The sequence below is a fragment of the Terrapene carolina genome, unplaced genomic scaffold (assembly GCF_002925995.2).
Source record: "Terrapene carolina triunguis isolate 2854851 unplaced genomic scaffold, T_m_triunguis-2.0 Scaffold62, whole genome shotgun sequence".
Classification (NCBI taxonomy): Eukaryota; Metazoa; Chordata; order Testudines; family Emydidae; genus Terrapene; species Terrapene triunguis.
This window is the reverse complement of record NW_020664413.1, coordinates 57,572,198-57,590,541: the sequence shown is the minus strand read 5'-3', so window position 1 is coordinate 57,590,541 and position 18,344 is coordinate 57,572,198. Positions and strand designations below refer to the sequence as shown.

At 44.1% G+C, this 18,344-nt stretch overlaps 2 protein-coding genes across 2 annotated transcripts in view; one reads left to right on the top strand and one right to left on the bottom strand.

Annotated features, from left to right (window-relative positions):
* Positions 1-177, bottom strand: part of LOC112111175 (cytochrome P450 20A1) — a gene marked incomplete at its 5' end in the record, with an annotated part of 19,422 nt that extends 19,245 nt beyond the window's left edge. The window contains one exon of the mRNA XM_026647755.1: positions 45-177. Within this exon, the coding sequence (XP_026503540.1) occupies positions 45-177 (133 nt within the window). The remainder of the gene's footprint in view (positions 1-44) is intronic.
* A 13-nt stretch (positions 178-190) lies between these two features.
* On the top strand, positions 191-14,557 carry LOC112111183 (alpha-aspartyl dipeptidase-like; the record flags this gene model as incomplete). Its single annotated transcript, XM_029910527.1, has 8 exons — positions 191-315; positions 1,950-2,038; positions 2,863-2,937; positions 5,415-5,494; positions 10,583-10,756; positions 12,574-12,633; positions 13,917-13,999; positions 14,376-14,557. Coding segments are annotated over 8 exons (765 nt in total), but the record flags the coding sequence as incomplete, so codon positions are not given.
* Positions 14,558-18,344: the final 3,787 nt, after the last annotated feature.

Genomic DNA, 18,344 nt, shown 5'->3' with positions numbered 1-18,344 from the left:
ACCGGGTACGGGTAGAGCGCGCCCCGCCCCCCCGTGGCAGTTACCGGATAGAGGTAGAGCACGGCCCCCACCAGGATGAGCAGGAAGGTAACGGCGAAGATCGCGAAGTCCAGCATGGCCCAGGCCGTGCGCGCCGCTCCAGGGGCTCTCCACGTCCCCGCACAGGTCGATTGGCAACTAGGCGGCCTGGCCGAACAGACCAAAGCAATCGAGCCCGGCGTGGTGCCCGGGTTCCCTCCAGGCCCCGCCCCGCAGCAGCACGGGCCGGACTCGGCGTGCGCTGAGAGCCGCAGAGCTCCGAGGGGCGGGGCCGAGGTCAGAGGCAGGACCGCGCGCTGGCTTCCGCCCCTGCTCAGCGGCGCTTTACACCCGCCTGCGCTGATGGGCCCCCCCCGGCGGCTGCTGCTGGTGTCCAACTCCACCCTGCGCGGCGGAGGGTACCTGGGCCACTGCCAGCAGCAAGTCAGGAGCTTCTTCGGGCAGTAGGTGCCAGCGCCCCGCGACCCCGCCTGGGGAGGCCGCATAGGGTGACCAGACAGCAAGTGTGAAAAATCGGGATGGGGTGGGGGGTAATAGGAGCCTATATAAGAAAAAGACCCAAAAATCGGGACATCTGGTCACCCCTAGGAGGCGGCTCTGCTCTCGTGACTCGTTGTGCCAGGGCACGGCCCGGACAAGCCTTCAGCCAGACTCCGCTGACCCGCCGGGCTAGCGCCTGTGGCGTGTGCAGAGCCAGGGGGCAGCTTGTGCCCCCAAGTGCTGTCCTCGTCTCTGGGCGCGGCGCTTGCTGACGCCCACCAAGAGCTGGAGGGAGGCGCGTGTGCTGGCCCAAGTGGAGAGTCTGTGCCTACTCTGCAGTGCCTCCCTCCCGCGAGACCCCCGAGCAGGGCTTCCAGTGCTGCCTCCTCTTTAGCACTGTGCCCAGCCAACCAGCAGCACCTTCCAGTTGTACACCAACGCTGGCGCTTTTCAAAGCTGCCGCTGGTGCTTGGGTGCCCAGTTCCCGATCATTTAAATGGGAATGGGGTTGCCCAGATCCCTTGGGTAGTTTTAGGGTGTAAACTCATGGCAGCCGCCTGTCTCTGTCTGCTAAGCACTGACGAGGTGTGCTGCCCCGTGCACTTCATAATGGTGTAGCTCAGTCTTGGATGTTCTAGCGAAGAGAACATAGTGGTTACATTTTAAGCAGACATATCAAACAATGTGCTATAAAGTGTGTGTGAGAGAGTATGGGGCGGGGAGGCTAGTGCACTAGGTGGAAGGGCTGCCTGGACCATGAGGCACAGCTGGATTCCTGGTATAGACAATGGTGTTGCATTGGGACTGGGGCCCTTCTAGGGACATATGTAGAACAGGACAAGATACTGGTATGCTGAGAAACAATGCTGCAGTGTTTAGTTTTCTTCGAAATTCATAGGGCTGAACACAGACTGATAGAAATGGGAGTGTCACACAGCAGGCGTAAGTTAGTCATAGCCTGAACTTTATTCATTTTAAAAAGATTGTTGGTACTTATTATCAGCATTGTCACTGAAGGTTTGGTGACGTTCAGGTCTTTGGAAATCAGATGTTGTGGATGGAAAAGTAGGAAAAGCAAACAGTTTCTTTTTTAAAATAAAAGGAAGGAAGAGGAAGGCTACTTTATCTTAGGCCTTCTTAAAACCTCTTCTTGGTTGTATCAGGAAAAGCAGCCCTTCCCTTTCACCCCGTTAGCGTGCAACTTTATGTCCACTCAGCAATACGAAGCTTTCATCACCACTTCTGATCTCTGCATTTAACTCCAACTTGTTAGGTCACAAGGAAAGTTTAAATGGGGGTAGTGGAGAGAGAGAGAAACCAAGTAGGTTAAACTTTGGGTCTGCTGTTACAACTAGTTACGCCCATATAACAAAGCTGATGAAGCCCAAACTATTTGCCCAAGTTGTGATCATGTTATCTGTCTTTCCTAGGAAGGTGAAGAGAGTTTTGTTTATTCCCTACGCTCTTCATGATCGAGATGCCTATGCCAAGACCGCAAGAGAGAAGTTTGAAAGTTTAGGTAAGACAGCATCCTGCTTATGGACCTGGAGTTTCTGTAGGGGGAAATCAACATGGTGACTTATTAAAATATTTTGCATGAACTTTAGTTCTGTGGGTTTTTTCTGGTGAATAGACATGCTAGCTTTTTCAAGTGGCCAGTATCAAGGAATAGAGGCTGTTGCATGACTTCTATATCTGTCTAACTGGTGTACAAGATCTAGTTAAACAATTCTGCCCTTCAAAAATAAAACAAAATCCCCCCTCAACAGATAACAGCAGATGTTATCTTTGAACTGTCCACAATGACACCTAACAGGCCACTTTCCTGTGTGGCTCCAGATAACCGAAACCTCAACAGTGTAATATGAATAGTTCATTTATTCATTCCAGTGTGTGTTTGTCTGAATAGTGCAAATTATTCCTTGCCTTGCATTTTGCACTGTATTGGCCAATCCTGTGTCTGTTAGGGCTCTCTGGTAATTTCCACATTCTCCCTCATCCTGCTTAGCATGAATAGTTTTGCCTATTCATCTTTAAACTTTGCCAGCTTCCTTTTAATCTCTTTTTCCAGTTCACCCATAAATCTAATTAACACCACCATTGCTATAATAATCCTGTGGTGCACATACCTCTTCACCTTTTGCCAGGCTGAAATTGACCTTCTCCTCCTATCTTCTGTCTCCTAGCCGGCTTGTACTGTATGACAGTACTTTGCATCTCAACCTCTGGCTGCTATGTTTCCTTAGTAGCTTCTTGTAAGGGGTTTTGGAAAATAGGTGCGACTTCTCATATCTTTATTTAAATAGAAATGGCAAAGGTAGATAAACAAATGTTTTCTTATAGGATATGGGTTAGACAGTATTCATGAATCTTCAGATCCTGTAGAAGCTGTAAGGAAATCTGAAGCAATATTTATTGGTAAGTGTTAGTTTTTGGACCTTTTCCCCCCTTAAGTATAACATAGAAAAATTAGTGCAGTCTCACCCAACACTTATATAGGAGAAACGGGAGTGAAGGACCTGATTCTGTCCAAGAGGGCTGGTCATTAAAAACAACTCAGATAAGAAAACATTTCTAGTTCACAGTGGCAATTAGGAGTTCCCTTTCTAGTTAAGATTAGGAGTGTATATTGGGGTGGGGGCTACATGTTAAGACCTGATCTTGCAGAGACTTAGACATTTCACTGTTTATATTGTTGTGTGTCATATTGCATTTGAACAATGAAAACTGACATCTGTTTCAGGGTCTCATGCACTAGTGGAATGCTGAAATGTTGGGAATACAAAAATTCTATGAGGGTTTGATGTCTGTGTCAAGATCTCTCAATTTTAAAGAGAATCAATTATATTTAGAAACCCCTATAATTTAGGTCTAAACTCTGATTGGCCCTCCTAACAACATACTACACTGTCATGGCTTGGATTTGACATCTAAACTAAAAATACACTTGAGGAAAAGGCAGAACAAAAAAGGTTAGTAACAGAACCTTGGGGGGGGGAGGGATAGCTCAGTGGTTTGAGCATTGGCCTGCTAAACCCAGGGTTGTGAGTTCAATCCTTGAGGGAGCCACTTAGGGATCTGGGGCAAAAATCAGTACTTGGTCCTGCTAGTGAAGGCAGGGGGCTGGACTCAGTGACCTTTCTGGGTCCCTTCCAGTTGTAGGAGATAGGATATCTCCATTAATCAATATTGCTTTAAAAAACCAAGAGAATCCAGGCTGTTTCCCCATTTGATGGAGGCAGAAATAATAATGTGACTTGAATTCTTCTGGCGTTCAGGTACTGTATCTATCTACACCAACCCTTGCTGAGCATAACTTTAGACTGTAGCCCATAAGACTAGCTTGTCTTTATTATATTCTCTGCCTTGCCTTCATTATATTCTGCCTTCATTATATTCAGCACTAATACAGCGAACTGACAGGCTTGTATCCTTTAAGACATTGGCTTCAACAGTTAGCTGAGACTTGAGGCCTATGAACTTTGGCACAGATAAACGGCCCGAGAGTAACCCCTAAATTTTGGGGAACTGGAAAAAGAGTGTAAGGGGAATTTTGTCAATATTGACATCAGCCACCCACAGAAACATGAGCTAAACACCATCTTTTGGAAAGTTTTGGAAAGAACATCCAACCACAAGAGTGCCATGGCAACGAATTAACACATGATAATAAATTGAAATGGTTAATATACTAACTTTTATATAAGAAGGACACCTCAACATTAGTAGGGATGAGGAAATACAAATAAGGAAGAGTGGAGAAACCCCTACTGAATATACATTAGACACAATGGTGTCAGCGTAACCTATTGTAAAAGTTACCTCCCAGCCTGTGGGCTACATCTCTCTCCCACTGCCCCGGGGATGTGCCAGAATGATGGCCACTGGTGATGAGGAGGAAGAGAACGGCTAACATTTCAGGTTGTTCTGCAAGGGATGTAGCAAGCATGGATACTCAGATGTACTTTCTGTATTATCTCTATCTACCTTACTGAGTTGGAGGGTTTGACTGTGCTAAATGTATTAATAAACTATTTGTAAATATAGAAGAGTTCCCAACCATATAATAATCTAAATAATACTGGGGCTGAGCTTGGGACAAGAACCTGTCGATCCTCAAAGTGCTAACTGAGGATTCTTAATATAATTAATCAATATAATTAATACGTAATCTATGGATCAGGCTACAAGACCTAGTTTTCAATTTATTTGTAAACGCTTCAGAAAATGTTCTTGCTCTCCATAAGCGCACAAGGTGTAGTCAAAGCATGAACCTTGACCAAGAGGGTCTAGTCTGCTTCTTGTACAGACATTAATAAACTTCTTCTAATGATGACGGTCCAGAGGAGTAAGTGCAGTTGCTACATTGGAATCAATTTGCCAGTAGGGAATCTAGTTGTAGTCAGAGCACTGAGCCCGCTAAATTCACCAAGCGTTAATAAAGACACTTCTCAGAGTGTCAAGTTCCTACCAGTTAGATCCAATTCCTGCCACCTTCTCTAAATTCTGTGTCAGCGTAGGAAGGAATTATCTTCTGTAGTTTGAATAAACAGAAGATTGAGTTTTGGATTCATCCATTCTTTCTCAGACATCAAATCTTCCTAAAAACTGGAATGAGATCACGTCGCTATAGTATAGGATTGTGTTGAGACTAATAATTTAAAAACTTTACTCATGTGCATATTAGACTGGTATCTTCAATTACATTAGCTGCGGTAAATGTGACCGAGATTCTCTAGGGCATAAACTGACCCTCAGCTGAGGTCAGTATTCCTTTGAAGCAGCTGGCTTTACCTACTGCTGCAGGCAGGATACCAACTAGATGGCCCACTGGGGTCTTCCAATCTGGCAATTCTTAGTCTGAAATAAGGCAAAGCTACACTGTTTTCCTGCAGGTGGTGGAAACACATTTCGGCTCTTGAAAGCTCTTTATGACAACAGTCTGCTCCAGGAGATCAGGAAAAGAGTTCTTGAGGTAACCTAAATGATTCACAAACTAAATTACAAAGGGCATGGATGGATATTGTTCAGCTTGTATTCCTTAGTGTTTGGAGAAGCTTTTTTAATTGCTTATACATGGTTGCTACACTTTAGAATACCATGGTTCAAGCCTGAAGGCTTTATGCAGGAATTACTGGGTGAAATGTTATGTCCTGTGTTATACAAGCAGTCAGACTATCATAATGATCCCTTGTGGCCTTACATTTTATTGATGTCCATATCTTCAACTGCAGTCTTATGGCCACTCAACAAAATTTAGTAATTCATGCTGTAATCTAGTAATAGCTGCCATATGTTTCTCCCAAGGAGAAACCACTACCCCCATACTTGAGTTAAATCAACCATTATCTCTCACATAGGCGCCGACTCCGTGGGTGCTCTGGGTCTGGAGCACCCACGGAAAAAAATTGGTGGGTACTTAGCACCCACCGGCAGCTCCCCGTGGCCCCGCCCCCCTGCTCCAGCTTGCCGCCGCCTCCTCTCCTGTGCGGGCTGCCGCATCCTGCTTCTCCCGCCTCCCTCCCAGCGCTTGCGCGGCGACACAGCTGATTCGCGGGGCGGAGGGAGAACACGACGCGCTGGGGAAGAGGTGGGGCCGGGGCAGGGATCCAATGGGGGCGGAGTTAGGGCGGGGACTTTGGGGATGGGGTTGGAATGGGGGCAGGGCCAGGGGCAGGGATGGGGTGGGGCCAGGGGCGCGGACATCCACCGGCGCCAAGAAAGTTGGCGCCTATGATCTCTCCTTTAAGAAACTCATGTGGGTAGAAAGAAGAGATGGACTGGCTCAGGGTACAGATAGCAGGAGAGAGACACTTAAAGGTCAGATATCCATCATGTCCACTGTAAACACAATTGAAACAACCACTCCTTTCACATGTAATTCGACTTAGAAGGATTAGCTTTATCAATAAACATCCATTTCACCATACACACATAAACCAACAAAAAATTAATCATCAAAATGTACAGATATGCAAAGTAAGAAATGCTTGAGAACTTGTTTGTGTGATTTAAGGTTGTTTATTTTGTATATTTTTGACACGATGATACTGTGTTTAACGGTTATAAAGCTTTAACTTTTTGAATTGCAACGTCTGTCATTAAATATTTTCTGACCCCTCTGTAATCTCCTGCAACTATGAAAATGTAAATAGATAAAAATTGAAAAATACTCAAAACCCATAATTTTGTGCAACTGAAAATTTAAATTGAAAATGCTTAAAATTGATATCTATAGAAATGATTAAAAATAAAAACTGACTTCTGCCAAGCCCACATATAGTGTAGAGTAGGTGCCAGATGCATGTACTTTAGATTCAAGCCAGTGCCCCAGAAGTGAGACTCTGATTCTTAGTACCAATCCCCCAAGTCCTCCAGCTCCCTTAGCTATGCTTGGGTGCATGGACTCAGGCGTCTCAGCAGCAGAACATCATCAAGGAACTCTTCTTCCATGAAGTAACATAAGTGTTTCATCTCTGACTTCAGATTAGTCTTTGTAATGCAAGATTTCTCAAACACTGCCTGGATGGGTTGACCAGGCCCAGGAAGACCAACTGACTAAAAGGCCTGGCTGCCTGAAGACAAGCCCTGAGTAGAAGGGCTGGGTCCGGCTGAAGACTCCTCAGACAACCATGGTTTTGAGTTTATGGTATTCCTTTATTTTTGGATTTTAATACCCCATAAGAGGCGGGACTCAAGTGTGCCTTAGCTAGAGGGCCAAAGCACCATGGCCCTAGCCCCTGTGAAAGGCAGCAGCCGGCTGTCAGAGACCCTGCAACAGGGTGAGTAGTGCCTCTTTGGGCCACGAGATACCACTGAGGCAGGCCCTGTTGTACCCAACTAGTTAGTCCATCACTGGAAATTTTTTAAGAGCAGGTTAGACAAACACCTGTCAGGGATGGTTTAGATCAGGAGCGGCCAAACTTACTGACCCTCCGAGCCACATACAATCTTCAGAAGTTCGAGAGCCGCAAGATGCGCAGAATCTCCCTCACGGGCCGGCACCTGCCGGGCCGTGTGGCTTCTGCCCTGACACCCTCTGCGGGGCTAAAGCCCTTAGACCCTCTCATCCCTGCAGGGCAGAAGTACCTAGTCCCACCACCCTGCTGAAGAGCAGAAGCCCCCCGCGGTCGGACGGAGCCCCCCCCCCCCCCCCCCCGGGAAGGGGGACCCCCCCCCCCCCCCCCCCCCCCCCCCCCCCCCGCCAAGTCTGGTAGGTGGAGAATGTGTGTGCGTGGGGTGGGGAGGGGGCCTCCATGAGCTGCACTCTAACCGCAAGAGCTGCATGCGGCTCATGAGCCATAGTTTGGCCACACCTGGTTTAGATAATACTTAGTCCTGCCTTGAGTGCAGGGGACTGGACTAGAAGACCTCTTGAGGTCCCTTCCGGTCCTAAGAATCTACCCATGTACATAGCCCATGCTGAGATGTCACTAAACTGGAATATCAGGAGTGTTGGCCATAATTGGCAAGAGTATTGCTGAGGCTCATGGGGCTGGTGCATGTGTCTTTGGTGGTTCTCCATTCTGGTTTTGAGAGTCATAAGGACAACTCAGAAAGATGAATCATGGGTTGAAAAGGACAGTTGGCAACGTGCCTACGTTCTGCATTTTGTCTACTTTCATTTTGCTTTATGCTACTCACAGGGGATGCCACAAGAAGGCAGTAGAAACGTCTCCCTTACATCCACTTGTTTGCAACCTGGGACGCTAATCTTGGATTAGGTTTAAGCGGTTGCTGATTGAAATGGCCGGAGTGGCTGCCACACTGCATAAGTTTAGCTAAGCCCAGTCTTCACAGTATGACGGTGGGACAGCAATGCAGACTGTCAAACGTGGTGGTGGAGAGGCACAGTTAGAAATTGGAAGGTGGACTGCAACACCTTGCTACCCTTGATGTTCAGCCAATCTAGATATTGTGATGCATAAGGAAGATGATGATGAGTTAGCTTGGCAGTGTCAACACTAACCTCCTTCAGTTGGCTCTACAAATTGCACAACAGTGTATGGCACATACCATTGCAGAAGATTTTATCCTTAGGTGTAATAAATGTTACAAAAAGTAAGGCCTGAAGGAGCTACCAAATTGAAAAGAGGGCTTTTATCAAAAGAGCTGTTATCAAATACCGCTGACTTGGGCCATATTAATGATGTGGCTGAGAGTAATTGAGCAACTGCTTTCAACCCAGCAAAAATAGCTACCTAGCAAATCACTTGGATCAGTCAATTGATCTCTGATGCTGCACAGCTTCTAGTACATTTGAAGTACACTTAACATCTCTACTGAAGACATGCAGGAAGAAGCTACAGATTTTCCACACTATTTGGGGTGATTTACTGCAGTCCATACAGATGGAGCCTAGGTGATGGCGGATATGAGCTATGGTATTATGTTGATCCAAATAGCCTCATCAGAATGCTTCCTACACCAAGCTCTTGCTGTTAAGAAAATTCCTGACACCCCACACCAGGTCCTTGTTAGAACAAGGAGCTGTTTTAAAAGGTCTAACATTCTCCGTGCCTTGCATTGGTCTGGTGGCATAAGCTCCCTTGAACTATTCCTTTTTACCTTCAGAGCTACTTCACTTCAGCGTGACGTTGGTAGCTTGACTCTTCCCTGAATTATTGGCACCCTCCCCTTGCTGGTACTTTTGGTAACCCATCTTGGGTGGCACACTTAGCCCACATTAGCTAACATCTCTGGGCACAAATGAACTCAATTCTTTCCTTCCCGGGTGGAATACAGATATTCTGTCCATGCAGAGCAGTAGTATTGATAAGAAAACTTGGACATTGCTCTTCCCAAATGTGAAGAGGAGGGTGGCATTGTTCCCTCTTGTCTTGGAGTCTGGAGGAACTGAGGAGCCAGTTGGGAGCCAGCACAAACTCAAAATTGGCATTCGGGGGAACATGAGACCCAGCTGCTGGCCTGTCTTCTTGATGACACTTTCAAAGGGAAGGGATGAATCAACACCCCAAACTAGATGCTGTTGATGTGACAAAGCTGACTGGAACTGTAAGAAACTGAAAGATGTGGCCTTTTGAAAAGAGCTTTTTACTGATACTCTAGGCAGGAACTCAGCACTCTGACTATCAAAAGGAGAACCAGGCTTTAGTTGTGAAAACCTTGACCTTCTCAGCAATTTTGTACACCTATTTCTGTGAATCAAAGGCCAGATTTGTAAAGGTTTTTAGGTGCCTAACTCCCATTTGAAATCAGTCTGATTGGGAGCTTACATACTTTCAGAGATATGGTCCTAAGTAAAGTGGTGATTTAAAAACCAATACACAGTAACCACTTGTCTCTCCATTCAAACCAGCATGAAACATTTTTCCAGCAGGGACCTTCAATAATGAACGTATCTCAAATTCTGTACTTGCATTATAACAATATTAACTTCAGATGGTATGGTTAGGATTGCAGCACTCAGCTCACAGGTTGTTTAGATTGATGCATCTCCACGGACTTCACTGGAACTTTGCAGATTTACACCACCAGAGGATCTGGCCCTTACCTGTGTTTAGGGTTAGAAGTCTTGGGGCAAAAAGGTCTTAGCCTCCAAAAGCACCAGCGGCACCAAAGGTTTAGGCTATTTTGAACAGGATGAAAATGAATTCATAAAAATGTAACAGGCAGACACTTGCTGTGCTGCCAACAGAAACAACCCCGGGACATGCTTGGTAAATAACCCTGAAACAACATAAGCATAATGTTGTCTAAAAGAATATGCCTGTTTTCTCACCAGTGAGTATTGTCAGAACATATGCACTATCATTTCCCTACAGAGTCTGACACGTTAAGGCACAGGATTGAGTTTATCTGGATTCAGTTTCAGCTCTGCCTCAGAGTATGTAATTTTGAGGCAGTTACTTCACCTCAACTTCCCCCGTCTAGCATTAAAGATATTATAGTTGGGGAGTTTGACTTCACCAATTTTTTTACCTTACTTTTTACATCCCTTCTCTCAGACAGTTTCAAAAGGCATCAGTCTCATCTCCGGCATCAAGAACTAAGTTTCTTGCAGCAATAACCTTTCCTATTACAGTGCTGCTTTATCTTCCAGGATGGAATTCCATACCTGGGGTCCAGTGCAGGAACTAACGTAGCTACTATCAGCATCAACACAACCAATGACATGCCCATCGTGTACCCACCTTCTCTGCAGGCCCTTGGATTGGTTCCTTTTAACATCAACCCCCACTACTTGGATCCAGATGTTAACAGCACTCACATGGGTGTAAGTAAAGTACCTCTCCGCCAGGTGCAGAGCTAGTACACTAAAGTCTGAGTACAATATGCATATGCTGTGACTTGTAAAGCTTGCTGCTGTCTAGCAGCTGCCTGCTGGAGTTGTTTGAAATGTAAATGAAGCAAAGGAACCTTTGTTACTGCTAGCCTCCTCTTGGAAGGTTTTCCTTGGGAATGGGAAGATTACTTGGCAACAGTATTACTGAGGTGGAACAAATTTTGATGGCTAACCCAGGCTTTTTGATGACTAATACAGTTAATATTACTGCTGACATGTACTGCTTAGGTGGGCAAGGGAGAATACTAAAGGGCAAACTTAAAAAAAACTTGAATAACGATACCTGCGGCATTAGGTAAAATGCAATATTTCTGGAAAACTTTCACCACAGACTGTCTAACTTGCTGGTCCACTGTGACATTCCATCTAGAAATGTCTTGAGGCTTTATACACATCTACAAGAGTTTGCGTTTGAGACTTTCAGGTCACGGTGGAGCGAAGGTCATCTAAGAACCTCTGGTTTATGGAACCTGTAAGGGATATGGAAATTACTACACCCACCCCAAGGCACTTCAGCAATAAACCTTAAGTTCTCAGATAAAGTGAGCCCAGATTGTAAATGGAATTCAGAGGGGAAAATATTACATCAAATAGAGAGTCCATATACATAGACTAAGGTGCAGAGCTGTGAATTTAGGTCTACTCAGTAAGAAGCTGGGATAATTTAAATTGTAATAGCTGAACAAACCACCTATAATTTGCAACTAGTTAACTCCTAAGAGCACAATTCCTGGGAATTTTGCTCCTATGATACAAAGTACTTCAGCCTTTTATTTACAAGGATGGTATCTGTCCGCACACAGGCAGTTTCTTGGAGACAATAAAAGATACTCTCCACCTCAGAACCATGGAGAAATGGAGGACCCGGACCCAAACTTTTTAAATGTAGGTCTGTTTTAAGATATGGATGTACAGGTACACTTTAATCAGTTTTGCAGGGAGAAAAAAAACTGTCTGCTGCTCTAGAGGCAAGCTAACAGTTATTATTTCTTACTGCTCAATTTTCTGCAGAACTTCTAGGGGGAAAAGCTGTGTGGGATATAAATGCTTGTCTCTGTCCTTTGTGTTCCTCTGACCTTTTCATAAATCCTTCTGGCTTTCTTCTTTCCCTTTGTGTCCTTCTATCCCTTCTTTGCGCTTGCTTATTTCTGTCACTCGGCTCACCAACAACTCCAAGGGAACGTGGTTACATGGCAGAGTTCTCTGCCAAGGAAACCTGATTAGGGCTTTAAATGTCATTTCTATTAAGGAGAAATATGTAGCTAATTCATGGTGGAAACCTTGTCCCCTTTCTCTGGAGACTCCTATCTCCTTCATTCAGAAATTACTTACAGAACTACCTCCAGCAGTATGAGGGACAGAGCAATATTTAATCAAATAGTTCCTTAACCTTAAAATAAATTGAAGTGGAACCTTTCTGGGTTTCCAAATTTAGATTTTTTTTGTTTGCAACATTTTAACAAAAGGTTAGTATTTGAGATACAGGGTGAACTCCTGGCCCCAGTGAAATCAGTGGGAATCTTGCCATTGACTTCAGTATGGCCAATATTACACCCATAAGCTTCAAGCAAATGAAGTTTTTCAGTTGGGAATGATACTTGCCTACCTCATAGGAGCATTAGGAAACATTATCAAGTTAACATTTCTTGAAGTGCTTTGTGATATTTAGCTAGAAGGTTCTAAATTCTAAGTACTCCTATAGCAGAAATTACTTAAACCTAGACTCACACTAGATCCTACTATTCCAGGAGACTCGTGCGGAGAGGATACTTCAGTATCATGAGGAACCAAACACCCCTCCAGTTCTGGTGAGTAATACATCCCACTCAAACTCTCATCTCCAGAACTCAAGTCATATGAATGCACCCTCTCCAATCAGGTATTGAATTTTAGATGTCTTAATCTTTCCCATAGTACTGTAAGGCTTTTCTATCCATCTTCTACCATGGAGACGTTTCACTGCTAGCTTCAACCTTGTTCAGGTTGGTCTAATCTGCATCCTGTATATTCAAGGCCTCTTGTTCTATGCAAGAAAAACCCTGTATGCAGCACTGCCTCTGGCTGCAGAGAGTAGAGCAGTGGTGCCCAAACTCTACCTGTCACACTCCTCTTACCAGTAATGGAATCTGTCCATGCCCCCCCTCCATTACAGCACAGTTGGCTCAGCAGAGGAGCTTAGGCTGATGGCAGAACTGGGGCTAGAGGCAGAATAGGGGACGGAGTGGAGCTGAGGGGCAAAGCATCTTTATCACTAAACACTTGTTATGACAACACACTGCTGTGTAGGAGGTCAGCATTCAGACGATTTCCATCCTAGCCAGCATGCCCAATCCCTGCTGTCTGAGAAATACCTAGTTGTGGTTTCTAACAAACTTCATTGGTTGCTGTATGGCAATCTTGACAAACTAGACTTTGAGAATGATGGTAGTTAAAGCTAATGAAGGATCCCAAGGAACCATTTTATTTCCCCTTCACGTGTTTTAAAGACACAGTGAACTGATTGTAAAAAGTGAAATCATCCTCGCAACACTAGCTTTGATTTACCTACTTTGTCCTAGTGCCATCATCTTTGAAGAAGTGCCATCCTTATTAGGCACAGGTGATGGAGTCAGCATATAGGCAGTAATTGCTGTCTGTGCCCAAATAATGCATCTTGGGGATTGCTCATCTGCGACCATACTCTTCACTGTGAGAACTACTAGTTAAAATAAACACCAGGTTGCCAGAGATGAGTCAAATGCTTTAAGCGAGCTGAAATAAAATAACCCTTAAGGTAACTTGTGGTTAGATGCTCAACCAGAGATACTTTTTGTATTATCGCTATCTACCTTACTGAGTTAGTGTTTGTGACTGTGCTAAATTTATTAATAATACTTGTAAAGACAGAAGAGTTCCTATAGTTGAGTGTTGCAACTGTGCACATCGAGATTCCCAACGATATCATAATTTGAATAATACTGGGTCTTGGGACAAGAACCTGTCAGTCCTCAAAGTGATCAATTCCCAGTTAAATTAAGAATTCCCAGTTAACTCGGATCTCTCGTGTTGGAGCTCAAGTGACAGCTTGGGGTTTTATTTCTTGTCAATCCAGGGTTTGCGCGAAGGAGCAATGTTACTAGTGGAAGGAGACAAAGCCACCCTGCAAGGAGTAACTGGAGCAAGGCTGTTTTTGAGGTATTCAATTTGCATTCAATTCTGTGCAGCTTTTAATCAAAGTTTGTGTTTTTCTTCAACAGCAGAAAGGATGATTGTAACTGCCCCCTTGTGGGGTGCTGCACCCATTCACACTTACTGGGCGACAGCGTGCCCTTTCAAAAATGAGTTGCAGCTGTGTGTACTGGTATATGAGCCTTACTCACATGAAGAAAAACTATGGATTGGAGTAATGGTGAAGGACTAGGCCATAAGGTTCAATACCTAATAGCAGGTAGCCCAAGAGTTCCACATAGCTTCCAGGACCCAGATCTGATAGTAAAAGGAAGCAAAATAGACTGTTCACCTTTGTACTTTGACTGCCAAGTTTACAGCATGGTTCTTGTCTTCGTTCCAGAGGTGAGAAACCAACTGAACATGAGCCTGGAACAGATTTCAGTTTCCTCCTGACCGATAGTAACTCCCAGAAGCCCTGACCTTTCCTGCAGTGAAACACCAGATCCTAAAGGAAGATAGTGAAAAGAGGAGCTCCCAGGTCTGGAAAAAGTAAATTTTGTAAATAAAGCAGGATTTAAAGAACCCATTACTCACCATTTTTATTTCTGTAGGAACTGACTAATCTCAAACATTTCCTTGCAGCACTAGGGGAGAATACCCTCCTGAGGCTAGTTTATACAGGTTGAATCTCTGTAGTCCGGCACCCTCGGGACCTGACCAGTGCCGAACCAGAGAATTTGCCAACCCACAGGAGGTCAATGCAGAGTGCCAGCAGGTCTCCATGGGCATGGGAAGTAGGGGTGCGCTCAGCCGGCCGCTCCAATGCCGGCCGCAGGTCCCAGCTGCTGGCCCCAGGTCCTCCCCCTCCCTCCCAGAGCTTGAACGCCACGAATCAGCTGTTCTCGGCGCTTTGCAAGCACTGGGGGGGGAGGAGGAGGAGTTGGTAAGTGTGGGGCCGCCGGCGTGCAAGAGGAAGGGGCAGAGGGGGGAGCTTGGCACCTGTGGATGTTCCGCACCCACTGATTTTTCCCTGTGGGTGCTCCAGCCGTGGAGCACCCACGGAGTCAGCGCCTATGCCGGACCACGGATGTTGACGGACCAGGGAGTGCCGGATTAGAGAGGTCCAACCTGTAGTACGGATTTAGTAGTTTGTGTAGTGGGGGCATGAGAGAAAGCAGCTCCCTCTTCTCCGCTTAGCTGCTGAAATAAGGATTTGCCATGGAAGGGAATCTGAAGATTTTATGGTTCTCCAGCCTTTCCTGACAGCACCTTACCTGGAAGCAGAAAGACTCCCCTAATTCACTTGCTTGCTGAAGGGAGATCTATTCCTTCCCCACTAAAGGCAACGGGAATACTTCCCCCCAAAAAAGTTTCTTGATGTTAGCAGATTAGGAGGCCAGGTCACATTGGTTCATGCTGCCTAGCCTAGGTCCCCCCCCCCCACTTGTTATTCCCCCTCCAGAGCCTATTATTTATTACCTGTCTTAATAAAACGTGCAACAGACTAGTAATAGTTCCTGTCTTAAACACACCAACCCTCTTGGTATAGTTATAAATACCTGGACCACACCATGAAAAAAGCACAGAGAAATCACACATCTGATTATTATTTATTTTCTCCAGCCCCAGCTGTTATATACAAAGCTAATTTAATAATCATTATGTACAAAATAAGTGTGCATTTAAAAATTTAGATTACAAATTTGCAAATACTAGAAAAAGTGCAAAATTTTAAAACATCTTCCATCATGCTGTACAGAAACAAATCCAACATTAGCCAATATACACACTTAAAATTATTAAAACTTAGCCATTGGAACATAATACATATTAAAATAAGACAAACAGTATATACGAAACCTTAAAAGCACCCAGAAGGGATGAAGGTATTGCACAGAAGACTAACAGCAAATTCATTACACTGCTAGAAGGCTATTAGTGTTGAATATATCTAGTTTCAACTAACTAAAATTTGACTTTATTTAAAGGCATTTTTGGCATTAAATCCATTCGTAATCATATAATTGCACAATCATAATTACTAGAATTAAGAGATGGTTAATTGTCACACTATAAATAAGGCTTAGTGTTCTGTTTCCACCAAAAGTTATAGCGATTTAAGCAAATGCTGAGGCACATCTTAGTGAGTCTCATTTTCCACTCTAAAAACTCCTTAAGAAAACTTTGTTTTAAGTAGCAGCACTATCTCCAAGAAATTGATCAGAGAGGGTGGCTCTTTACAGACAGCCTGGCCCTAACCCTTCACTGAGCAATGCCTGGACTGCTCCTGCAGAGCTCATTACAGGAGCAGAACACAAGGCAAACTTTCACTACTTGAGTCCTTGCAATTACTTTCTTTAAGTTAGGATACCACGGAACACAGCTCTCATTTGTTAATGACTAAAGAAAATACTCCTAGTTAGATGCACATGGGATTCCTGGTTTTAAGGGTTTGTTTCTAGGGAAATTATGGTTTCAGTTTAGGAATAAAAATTCATTATTGGTATTTGAAAATTTTGCTTGTTATATTAAAAAATTGGCCTCTGCCACTCCCTCCCCAATGGCAAATTTTATTGGATATTTAATCTCACACTCTTGCTTGGGTGAGGTTATAGTTTAAAACTGGAAACCCTGTATCTATCCTCGCCACATGGTTTGGAACTATGATTGGAACAGGAGACCCTCCCTGCCCAGCATTTTGGAAGGATGGCTAGAAATAGCGTACAGTAGATTAGACATGAGTTTGCAGTGTCAGAAAGAGCCAGTAGGATTTCTATACACTAGTAGCAAGACCCCATAGAGCATTCAGATCTGAGCACCAGAAATGTTTAAGAATCCAGATGGGAGCAACACATGAATGGAGCTAGAGGAACTGGGTTCTGAGGAAAGATTGAAATAACTATACATGCACAGTTTGGCAATTAAATATAGTATGTGAAAGACTTAGGTATCAAACAGAAAGAAAACATCCCCAGTGTTCCAAGGGGATACAGCTCAGTGTGGAAGATGAAATTGAACAAAGGAAAGTCTAGATTAAATATCAGCACTAATTCCTCAAGCATCAGGTTTATTAGACTGTAGAACTATTTTCCAAGAGTAGAAATGGAAACCCTAGCACCTGACACATTTAAGCTACACCAAGCACTCTACATTTAGTGTAAGGAACAATTCTGGACTGTCACCTTGGGATGGACAAAATAGACCTTTTAGGTTATCTTGCTTTCGTGTACTCAGTCCCGAGGTCAGTGATGCTAAAGTGCTTAGGCTCCAACGGAAGGGGTCAACCCTATTGTACTATCTGTACAGCTCCTGCTACCTAGTTTGAATCGCAGTAGCCTGGCAGGGGACTGCAGACCTTTGGAAGAGTGGGCTAACAAGGGTTATTAGAAGAGGTGAGGAATATAGAGTGAAACTGGGTTCCTCAGAATGCATGGACTCACCCACTGAACTCCCCGCCTGTATTGCCTCAGATGTGGGCGTCCAGAGAGGCAACGTACAGATGGGTATTGGAAAACTCTACCACCAAAACAAGGAAGGAAGTTCACTTTGTAACACTGTATGCAACTCTTGAGATTCAGCAGAAGAAATGATTTTAAAACTACATCTATAAATCATTACAATCTGTCATGGGAGCACTTGATTAAGTATCTTCCTTGTATAATTATTTGTTACATAGCCACACATGACTGCACTTCTACAAAGAATGACAGACTCAATAAAATGGATTAAAAATAGCCCAGTTTGTACCATTACTGCATAGCAGTATCGTGAAGTGTAAATGATCTAAGAACAACCTCTTTTAAAAACTTCTTAACCCTCTTAATACTTAGCTTGTGTAGAACTATTGACATTTCAGTGTATAGTTAGTACATTCTGTTAATCAAATCTGAGATTAGAGATTTGTTCAAGATTCCTGATTTGTAGAATTTAATCTGATGTTTACAGAACTATGTGCCCAATCCTCTGAACACTAACAGATGTAGTGCTCACAACTGCAAGTCACTCCTTTGCTGTCATAGTAGTAAGCTCAATGAGCTGGTTCAAGCAAGCATTCCCCTCCAGGACAACACTTGAGTGCTTTCCAGAATTAGGGCCTTCAGCTGGTTCACAGGATCAGGCCTAACAGTATATTTAATAAAGAGTCTTAGCATTTCCTCCAAATAAAAGATCAGATTTTTAATATAGCCCTTGAAAAGAAAAAAATGTAACCTAGTTTCAAACTCTCTACAGTACTGCAGGCCATACACAAACATACTTCTTCAACTAAGTAACCTACAAGATGAAATCTTTTTCTAGTGGATGATAGCTATATATGAACTCTCAAATAAGAACATTTAAAGATAATGGGTAGCCTAAGAGAGTTAGAGCC